This window comes from Narcine bancroftii, chromosome 3 (genome assembly GCF_036971445.1).
Source record: "Narcine bancroftii isolate sNarBan1 chromosome 3, sNarBan1.hap1, whole genome shotgun sequence".
NCBI classification, from domain to species: Eukaryota; Metazoa; Chordata; class Chondrichthyes; order Torpediniformes; family Narcinidae; genus Narcine; species Narcine bancroftii.
In genome coordinates, this window is record NC_091471.1 from 220,770,383 (window position 1) to 220,781,782 (window position 11,400).

The window sequence follows — 11,400 nt, forward strand, 5'->3', positions numbered from 1 at the left end:
AACCCTTACGGGAGACGATGGGAAGAGGTGTAGTCTGGTTAACTGTGGGAGTCTGGATAGTTTTTCTCCCAAGATGGAACCAATGCATTGGAGACCGACCAGGTGAATTTGAGGTCAGGGTGGCTTTTGACAGCAATGTGGATAAAATTGACAAGCTCATCATGAGTGCAGGAGGCAGCACTGATGTAGTCATCAATATATTGGAGGAAATGTTAGAGTTTTGCCTGTATAAGCTTGTAGCATGGATTGCTCGACATATCCAATGAAAAGACAGGCATGGCTGGAACCCATGCCTGCAGCTTTGACTTGGAGAATGTGGGATGAACCAAAAGAGAAGTTATTGAAGATGAGAGTGCGTTCTGCCAGGGAGGAAGAGTGATGATGGAGAGGGGCTGGTTAGGTCTGTTATTAAGGAAGAAGCAGAGTCTTGAGAACTTTTTTTTGGAGGATGGAAGTGTATAGGAACTGGACGTTCATGGTGAAAATGAGTCAGTCCATCCCAAGAAACTGAGTTGTTGAAGTGGTAGGAGCATGTGAGGTATCATGGATGCAGGTTGGAAGGGACTGGACCAGGGAGAACAAAACAGAATTATGATATGATAGCAGTTTGACGAGGGCAGGAGTATGTGTAAAAATAGCTGCACCAGGGCAATTGGGTTTGTGGATCTTAGGTGGGAGATTACTGGAAGTGATGAGGTCAGTGATGGTTTAGGAGACTATGGCCTGATGCTTCCGGTAGGATCCTGCTCAAGTGGTAGGTTCAGACTACAGTGGCACCATTCTGTCTGTGGATTTGATAGCGAGGTTGGGATTGGAGTGTAGAGAATGGACCTCTGAAGGTGTAAGATTGTCTTCCTTCATATACAACAGGGCCTTCAGCACCTCCTCAACCATAATACTGATCTCAAGACAGTACCATTGGCTGCCCCAAGTTCCCAGTCCTCATATCTTTCTCCAGAGTTTCAACATAAGATAGCTATTCTATTTACAACCATGCCTGTGTGCTGCAGCTCCAAACAGTTGACCTCATTGAACCCTGAAGGGTCTCCTTTTTTTCCCCTCTGGACACCCTTTTTTCCTTTAATGAATGTAAAATTTATTGGGATTATCCTTAATATTATATCTGCTAGAGCTATAATGCCCTCCTGATCTGCTTTTTTGTTAGCTTCTCATTTCCTGAAACTCCTCCAGGTATACACTTGATCCCAGCTGCTTGTGCCACCATGCCACCTTCTTGCTTGTCAACACATCTTTTAAAAATATCCCATTTTCCTAATGTTCTCCTTCCTTCAAAAAAAACCTGTTTCAATTAACTTGAGCTAGATCTTGTATCTTTAAAGTTGGCCTAGCCCTAAATACGAATTTTAATTTGTAGACCCACCCTGTCTATCCTTATAGACACCTTAAACCTGGTTTCTGGTCCCAAGGCTCATCCAAAAACACTTCATTCGCTTTCCCCCTCCAAATTTTCCATGAGTAGATCCAGCATTGCCCTTTCCCATTTGGGGCTCTACATATTGCTGAAGGAAACAATGCAGAATAAATTTGTCTAAACACCTGTCTAAACTTTTCCTCCCCAACTAAACCTTTTTCATTATGACTTTACTGGTCAATATTTGGAAAGTAAAAATCCCCTGCTGTAATAATCTTATTTGACCTACATCTGGCAGCAATATCCTGGCACATCTGCTCCTCTAAATCCTGTTGACTATTTGCAGACTTGTAGTACACTTCCAACAAGTTCATTATGCCTTTCTTGTTCCTCATCTCCACCTGTATAGCACTAGCTGACCCATCTATAATATCCTCTCTGACCATTGGCATGACATCTTCCTTAACCAATAATGCACTCCCCCCCCCCTCCTCTTTTATCCCACCTCTGTCTTTCCTGATGCCCCTGTGCCCTGGAATGTGCTCCTTGTCGCGCCACTCTTATCAGGTTTCAGTCATGGCTAACAAACTCCTCCAGGTATACACTTGATCCCAGCTGCTTGTGCCACCATGCCACCTTCTTGCTTGTCAACACATCTTTTAAAAATATCCCATTTTCCAGACACGTGTTTATCCATGCCCTGAATTCATTCACCTTCTCTAGCAAACCATATTAAAATAGACACAGTTTAAACCAACAGTCCTTCCTCATTCATGCCTTTCTCCTGCCCACTAAACAGTCTTTCATTACTGACTTCTAACTTACCAACTTCTAACCTGCTTCTGCCCTGCATAAGATCCCTCTCCCTCACCAATCCTGTTTAAACCCACTATATTGCACTAGCACACCTGCCTGCCCAGGATGCTGGTCCTCTCTGGTACAAGTGCAAACCATCGCACTTCAACAGGTCACCTCTTCTCTTCCCCCCCCCCCCACCAAAAAGTTTACCCAAATGATCCATTAATCTGAATCCCTGCCCCCTGCAGTAGCTTCTTAGCCATAAATTCATCTGGGGTATCTTCCTTTTTCTAAGTTTGCTGGCATTGGAAGTACCTTTGATGTCCTGCTTCTCACTCTTACTTAAACGTGAATTTATTGTGCAGGACCTCATTCCTTATACTCGACCATGTCATTTGTATAAACGTGTACAACCACACTGGCTGTTCACTTTCCCCCTTGAGAATATTCTCTATCTTCTCAGGTGCAGAATCTCTTGCCTGTCTCCCTTTGATGGCAGAATCTCTCTGTGTCCCACTTACTATTGAGTCTCCTAATATGATATTCCATTGTATGGAATAATTTCTTGATTTGATATTTGGCTTGCTGAAATACTGGTACCCCATCTTGCATTAACCTACTGAATATTCACTCTTTATAGCTTTCTTCATCCCAAGTCTGAACTTTCCATGTTGGGATCCTGGAGCATATCCCTGCCTTTCCACGTTCTCCTACCATAATGAAGTGGTATTGTCATTCACATGTGCTTTGGAGAGGAGCAAACCTTTGGGGCACATTGCAGAGGCTTAGTGTTGGGTGGGCTATAAATGAGTGTTGTGACTGTTTCATGCCAAGATGCAGGGCTCTGGGCTGCATTCCAACTGGGGCTGTGAGTGCTAGCATGACTAGGGACTTTCAGTAGCTGCTCCACGTGTGGATAAATTGGTCTTCCTCTTATTGGGTGTGTTGGAAGCTGCTGCCTTTCCTTCTTTGTCTGCAAATCTCCTCCCAGGCCAGAGATTCTCTTTGATAATGAAAATGGTGGCCAGGAAATGTAGACACCATGACAATGTAGATGGTTGAGAGGGGATTTGATAGAGGTATTTAAAATTATGAAGGGAATAGATAGACTAGATGTGAGTAAACTCTTTCCCCTGAGGACAGGGGAGGTTGGAACAAGGGGGCATAAGTTAAGGGTAAGGGGACAAAACTTTAGAAAAGATGTTAGAGGATGCTTCTTCACTCAGAGTGGCAGAATGGAATGATCTTCCAGAGGAGAATGTTGCGGCAGGGTCCTTTCAGTCATTTAAGAGAAGGTTGGATGTGTACATGGATATGAGGGGGTTGGAGGGTTATGGGCGGGGGGAGCTAGTGGAGTTGTTCAAGTTAACCAGTGCAGACTCGTAGGGCCGATATGGCCTGTTTCCGTGCTGTAAACTATTGTATAGTTATATGCAGTAAGGGTTAGAACAAAGGTTTGTTTCTGTGTGATGGCACTACTAGTAATGCATTTCCTTAAATAATGGTATAGTGACATCTTTAGCATTATTTCCACTGCCATCATTGTTCATCCTGAGTGCGAGTGAATGACCAGTGTACTGGCTTCTTTGTGGCCACTTTCCAGCTTTTCCCTCCTGAAGTAGTCTTTGCAAACAGTGCTTCACATTTGATTAGAGCTTTGGAATTGAAATATTTTGATGACAGAATAAGTATGGAGTAAACAAACAATGCTGGAGAAACTCAGAAGGTCAAGTAGTGTACCTTGTATAGCAAAGATAAATATGCATAACCAACGTTTAAGTATAGACACTTGTTGCAATTATGTTTCCTGTTTTCTAAAGCATTGTAAAAGTCTGTAGAGATGGCATGTGAAAGAATGTGCTATCGGAAATATAAAATGCTATGTATAGAAATAGTTCACTATAAGGCACTGCTATTAGTAAATCATATTCAGGTTTATTGTCAGAGTACATAAATGACATCACATACAACCCTGAGATTATTTTTCCTGTGGGTCAGGCAGAATCACCATTTATTGGTCATGGAAAAAATGCTACTCAATGTACACATGTAAACAAATGTAAACCAACTGCAATACAGAGAGAGAAAAAGAAATGCCATCAAGTGAATGAAGACTTGATATCAATTGCAATACTTCAATTTTAATTAATTAGTAATTTTATGCTAATGTGGAATACCAAATAATAGTTACTAACCAGTACTGAGGGGATGATGGCGTTGAAACAATTGAATGAACTGCTCGCACTAACTCTCCAAAGCTACTATTTATTAAATAATATTTATTTCTTTTTATATGATTATTCCTACTGCATCTGCATTGCTTGTCAGTAGTATCTTATGTCTGATTGTGTGCCTGAATATTTTTACACCGAGAAACAGTTTTGTCAGGTTGCACTTGGACAATTGGATGATAATAAACTTGAACTTAAATTGCAGAACAAAAAAGCTGTTCTAGAAATCTGTCACTTTTAAAATTTGTTTCATGTATTATAAATACGAAGAACCATGACAGACTTTACAAAGTTGCATAACTATAAAGATGCTTCATTTTGTTGCAAGAAATAAATACTGTTTTTGCTGCCTAGATATGGGATCTTGCCAGTGGTAAACTGAAGCTATCATTGACTGGGCACATTAGCACTGTTCGTGGAGTGGCTGTCAGTTCACGCAGCCCATATCTTTTTTCCTGTGGAGAGGATAAGCAGGTGAAATGCTGGGATCTGGAATACAACAAGGTAGATTTGCATATTGTGCACTTCTAAATTGAGTTAAAAATGCTGCTATTTGCAGTTTGAATTTCAGTGTTAGTACTGAATGTATATTGTGTTTTGTGCATTTGAACAATTGTTGCTGTTTACCTAGGTTATTCGTCATTACCACGGTCACTTAAGTGCAGTATATGGGCTTGACTTACATCCAACTATCGATGTCTTGATAACTTGTGGTAGAGATTCAACAGCAAGGGTGAGTTATTTTCAAAATTCTGCACCATGGTCTAGTTCATGGATCGTTAATTACCTTGGCTTAATCTGCATTAAATAATACTGTGTTGAAGTGAACCATGAAACCTGCTAGACCTTTTTCTTGCGGGTTATTTTTGGTGCAGGTATGGGACATTCGAACAAAAGCAAATGTACACACTTTAACAGGGCACACGAATACAGTAGCAACTGTGAAATGCCAAGCTGGAGAACCACAAATTATTACAGGTAATCACACTGAATTTTAAGCATCTTGTTCTTGTACTAATTAACTGATTCTTGCCAACTCCAAGTAAAACCCTCTTATTGGTCCCATTTCCTTCTCTCATTATTTCCCTGCACTTGGTTTTCTCTCTCAAATGCCAGTCAAATCTCCTTTGATTCTTTTTGCATAAGCCTACATTGATGAGTCACTTATTTAGTTCACAAATAACATGTCTTAAAGCCTATGAGGCAGTAGCAAAAGTCTCTCCCCTAACTGAAGTTTTTTTAAAAATTCCAGATTCCTGTGTTACTGAGGATCGTGCAGATTTAAATTTGGGTTTTTTTTAATCTCTTTCCTAACTATTAATACTTCACTGCAGGAAGTATATATTTGCTTTGGAGGGGTGATGCTGAGGAGATTCACTTGGATGATCCCTAGGTTGATGTGGGCAATGAATGAAGAAAGAACTAATTAAATATAATTCAGGCTGCTGCGCGAGACACCAAAGAGTCCTGATTTTTCAATGTTTCGAAGGGGATAACCTTTCATTAAAGATGGATTGAAAGTGTCTGATTACATTAAAAATTTATGCTCATGACATTGATTGAAATTCCATTGAAAGTTGCCAATGAATTGGATTATTTGAGCTATTTCAGAGCCAACTTGCTCCTTGATTCAATCTGTTGCTTCACCTTAAAACTGTCCAGTCTGTCCTGAATGGCCTTTGTAAAGATTTGTGCAGTGATGCAACAGCTTGTGGTATGATCTCTGGAAGCAAGATTCTAAAGTGTAGTGTGAAACATAATATATTAGTTGTCCAGTTTAACAATTAATACTGTACAGCATTAGAGATGTGATTTCATTATCCTTAAGATACCATAAGTTTTGCTTATTTTCTCCTTGTTGGGAAGTCCTCATTGAGTCTCTAAACACTCATTGCTTTTAATTTGAACTTTTCATGCATTTGCTATTTTTATTTGCTTCTGTTTTATAGACCAATTAAATACTTGTAATAGTCTGATCTCCATTGCTATGCATGACTATTTTAAAACCTACTTTTAATATCCTACTTGAAAATAAATGAAATAGTAAATCTGTATTTCTTTTAGGAAGCCATGACACAACCATACGGCTCTGGGACTTAGTAGCTGGGAAAACTAGAGTTACTTTAACCAATCACAAGAAGTCGGTTCGTTCTCTAATTCTGCATCCAAGACAGTACGTCTAATTCTTAATTGTTTCTTTGATATGTTAATATTCGTGGTTCTGATTGAACAATGAAGATCATTTGAAATGAAATTCTTGAAGTTGTCAGTTACAAACAATGAGAAACTCAGGAAACAATTCCTCTATTCAGTTCCACTGTTTTCATCCTATAACTTTAACCCCCCCCCCCCCACTCCAATGCCCCCGACTTCATAGTGATCTCTCCCTCTACATGTTTCTCCACCTCTCCCATATTCTGGCCACTATCCTATAACCTCTTGGCTTCTCCCCCATCTTATTTCCCCTTGGTAAATGTGTTATCTCTCCTTCCCACTTTACTCTTGATAAAGGATCCCAACCCAAAATGTTGACTGCCCATATCTACCCATAGATGCTGAATAATCTGCTCACTCCCTCCAGTACCTTGACATTTGCAGATTTTGTGTTTCTCTGAGTTTCTTTGTTTTAATTACTTGCAATGTTTATTATCTGTATGTTAAATGATAAATACTTATTTTATTGTAGGTATACATTTGCTTCTGGTTCTCCGGATAATATAAAACAATGGAAGTGCCCTGATGGTATTTTCATTCAGAACCTACCTGGACACAATGCTATCATCAACACACTTTCTGTCAACTCGGACGGTGTCCTGGTATCAGGAGGTAAATCATTTGAGGTAGAATGGAATGGAGGCATAAATGCAGCTGAGCAAAATATTTAATAAAAAGAAAATTCTCAAGAGGCAAGAATAATCTGGTCATAATGTTGGCAGCAAAAACTAAACTTTGGTGGCGTAGTTGAGTACACAACACCATGTTGTGATATGTGGGGTTCGGATGAATTACATAGGATTCAGATGACCTGACCTGCAAAAATCTAACTTTAGGCAAATTCTACCACACTTTTTGAGCAGTTTTCAAGATGGTAATAATAAAATATTTTGAGGCATTCACTCATGTCTGGATGCTGTTTATTATGGGTAGTGTTAGAGTTAATATTTCAGTGGAATTAAATTTTAGATTTTATGTAGAGCAATACAATGTGCAGCTGAGGAAATCAGATATTTCTGACTTGGAGAAATCAGCTAATAGATCAACTAATAAATCAGCTAATCAGGAACCCAACCCTTGCCTATACATGTATATAGAAAATACTCAATATCTGTATTGTAATTACAACTTGATATGACTAGATTATTTTTCATTGTATTGTATCTGTTTTTGCAACTTGCAGAAGCAGTCATAAAATGTTGGCATTTTTCTATGCTAAGAACATACTTTCAAAAAAACGATGATCTAGAGCACACATGTCAAACTCTGGCCCGCGGGCCAAAGATATAATTATATTTGGCCCGCAAGATCATTTCAAAAATGTATTAGAGGTGGCCCGCTGATGCTGTTTTTTGGTAATGTCATCCCCACCATCCTCCCACTTCATTGCACATCCTTCCCCATTGTAACACGAGAAATTGTAACACGAGAAGTCTGTCGTTGTCATCAGCCGGCAAGCCGGTTGGAAGGCTCCCCGCACAACCAGTCACTTCTCCCACCTGTCGAGCGGTGCGGTGGATGGGCGAGCGCCTGTGATTTCCTGTCGGCGTGACGAGCGTGGCAGGCTGCGCACAGCCCCCGGGCAGCGCGAGCCCCGCGCGACTGGCACCGGACGGCCCTTCCACAGCGCGAACGCACTTCTCCCGGTCGCCACGGCCTTCAGCGCTTGCACCCGCGCGGACCCCAGGGACGGCTGGTTCGGCCCTGCACGTGAAGAGAGAGATGGTGGCTGTCCACAAAGGCTGATCGGCAGCGCGCTGGGCCTGAGTGGGTGGGTAAACAGGAGTGGACAGAGGGTGTAGGTGAGGAGTAATGGGCAGGGGAAGTTATGGTGGTGAGAGGGGCAGTTAGAGGGAGGGATGAGTAGAAGGAGGGGTGGATAGGGAAGAAGTGAAAGGGGAGGGGCAGGGCGAGTAGGGGAGGGGTGATTAGAGGGTGAGAGACGGGTAGAGGGAGGAACAGGTTGAGGGGAGAGGCAGTAGAGGGGCGTGTATAGGATGGGGTGGGTAGAGGCAGAGCGAGTGAGGTTGGGTAAAGGACTGGTCAGGTAGAGGGATGGTGGGTCAAGGGTGAATAGAGGCCTAGAGCCTGAGGAGTGAGCAGGAAATGCTGAGTCCTGATGCAGGCCAAAATGGACACAGCCTGTGAATGCTGACTACATCTCCACAGGGACCAAATAGGTTTCCCTCAGGTCAAGCAAAGGGTGAACTTGAGCTACCTACTCCTGACCTGTAACATTATCCTCCTAAAGTTATATCCTAAAGTTTAACATTACATATGTTGAAAGAAGAGAAAACATGCAGATGTTGTTGAAAATTTTCAATAAATATTTAGTTTGGCCCTCGACTTAGTCCAAGTTTTTAATTTTAGCCCTCCGTGAATTTGAGTTTGACACCCCTGATCTAGAGGGTTATCAGTTGCCACATAGGAATTGTACACATTGAGCAAACAAGTGTAATTCACAAAATATATGTATATCTTTATATTTTTACATGCAGATGCATGCCTAGTAAATTGTTACTTAAAATTTATATCAACAGCTGACAATGGCACAATGCACCTTTGGGATTGGAGAACCGGGTATAACTTTCAGCGAATACATGCTGCTGTGCAGCCAGGATCCTTGGATAGTGAATCTGGGATTTTTGCATGCACCTTTGACCAGTCGGAAAGCAGATTACTTACAGCAGAAGCTGATAAAACAATCAAAGTCTACAAGGAAGATGATATGGCTGTATGTATTGATTTAAATACTTTCTTTGTAATGTTGCAGCTCTATAAAAGTCTGGTTAGACCACACTGCATTTTGTTCAGTTCATTGTAGAAAGGATATGAAAACTTTAGAGAGGATATGGAGGAGATTTACCTGAATAGTGCCTGGATTGGAGAACATGTCTCATGATTGATAGTTGAGTGAGATTTGGAGGAGACTTAGAAGGAAAAATTATGAGAGAAATAGATAGGGAGGACAGTCAGCACCTTTTATTCAGTGCAGCATTGGCTAATACCAGAAGAGATCTGTTTAAGGTGAGTGTTGGAAAGTTTTGGGAAGATGTCAGAGGTGGATTCATAGAGACATTTAAAATACTCTCAGATGTACATGTGGATGTAAAAAAAAAGAGCAAAAGGTGGGGTTAAGGGCTGTGAGATCGATGCAGAGTAGGTTTATATCGGTTGGCGCAACATTATGGGTCAAAGGGCCTGCACTGTGCTGTTCTTTTTATCTAAAGATCCTGCCTGGCCCACTGAGTGTTTACAGCATTTTCTGTTTTACTGCAGATTTTCAATGTCAGTAGATTCCTATTTTGAATATTGTTATTGCTGTGAATCACATTTAATATTCAGAAATTGTGAAAACTGCAAATCCTATTGTTTCTAAAACATAAAGAAAATGTGTGGCTCTGTCTTCCTGTACAATGTTCTGATTGCATTTGAAGGATTAATGGTTCAGCAGAAATTTGAAATTTTTGCAGTCAACTGCTGATGCAGCAGTTAAATTACAAAACTAACAGTCTGAAAATTTAAAACAAAAACAAAACATTTAGAGTAACTATTGCATAAGGTAAGAGATTTATCTTTCCTATTCCTCCTGCTTCTCCTTTCCTCCTCCCCCACTACCACCAGGTGATTATTGGGTTGGAGCATGGTCCATGAATTTGTAGTTTTATATTGTTAACCAAACAGTTATGGAGTCTGTCATATTACCCTAATGTGTTACATTTGGTGGGGGTGGGGGGGGAAACCTTAATTTATCAAGTTTAAACTTGAGGATATTTCTTTCTCATTTTATTCTGACAGTCTTTTTTTTTTAAATCCTAGACTGAGGAAACTCATCCTGTCAACTGGAAACCAGAGATCATCAAAAGGAAGAGATTCTAAGTGACTTCCACTTACTGTTCCTAGCAGCCACTGTGCTGTATGTTCATACCTTTCCTTGGGTTGTCTACTTTACCTACCCGCCTCCCTATTCCTTTGAAGTTCTAAGAAGGCCACGCTTCTTTTGGACCACCAGCAGGATGTCACTTTGCAATTTTTATGCCAGCAGAATAACTGAATAGATTTTGTTTTAATTTCTATTGTGCAATTTCCCTGCATGACCCCGTCATAAAAGAGTATCCCTGTCAATTTATGAGACAACATTAACGTGGTCTTCCAGATGTGTTTTTTAATACTTAATATCGTGTTGTTTCCAACTGGCTGAACATGTTTTATATGTATAACAACATTGCATTTTTTTTTTACAATAAATTGTATAAATCTTTGATGCAAGCCAAACAGTTCTGTTCAGAGAGAAATTATTCAAAGGCGAGAGTTTAGAAATTGCAAGATACACATCTGAGATCAATGCATTATGAAAATACTGCATGGAAGTTACTTTCATTTTAAGGAGTTAGGATTTCTGCTCTGTAACGACACATCTTCTGACCCATTAAATTTGTGGTCTGTTGTTGAAAATAGTCTCAGTTCACCAAAGACTGATTTGGAATGGTCAGCAATGCTTTGTGCATTTGAAATCCTGTCTCATGAATTTGATTGAGTTTTGTTTTGAAAAGGTGACCAAGGAGTTTGAGGGCAGGGAGGTAGACACTCTCTCTGGACTTTAGCAAGGCATTTGACAAGGTCCTGCATAGTAGGTTCATCGATTCAGATCGTATTGGATCCAGGATGATCTGGTCATTTTGGATAAAATTGGTTTGATGGTGAGAGAACAGGGAATGATACCGGAGGATTGTTACTCAGTTTGGAGGTCCGTGACCAGTGGTGCGCTGCAGGGATAGGCACAGA

General features: G+C 40.6%; 1 protein-coding gene across 3 annotated transcripts in view; it reads left to right on the forward strand.

Annotated features, from left to right (window-relative positions):
- Positions 1-10,890, forward strand: part of plrg1 (pleiotropic regulator 1) — a 50,958-nt gene extending 40,068 nt beyond the window's left edge. For all 3 annotated transcript variants that reach the window (XM_069926678.1, XM_069926679.1, XM_069926680.1), the window contains 7 exons: positions 4,756-4,905; positions 5,033-5,134; positions 5,277-5,379; positions 6,466-6,574; positions 7,088-7,227; positions 9,156-9,349; positions 10,435-10,890. In XM_069926678.1, the coding sequence (XP_069782779.1) occupies positions 4,756-4,905; positions 5,033-5,134; positions 5,277-5,379; positions 6,466-6,574; positions 7,088-7,227; positions 9,156-9,349; positions 10,435-10,494 (858 nt within the window). In that variant the 3' untranslated portion in view covers positions 10,495-10,890. The remainder of the gene's footprint in view (positions 1-4,755; positions 4,906-5,032; positions 5,135-5,276; positions 5,380-6,465; positions 6,575-7,087; positions 7,228-9,155; positions 9,350-10,434) is intronic.
- The last annotated feature ends 510 nt before the right edge of the window (positions 10,891-11,400 follow it).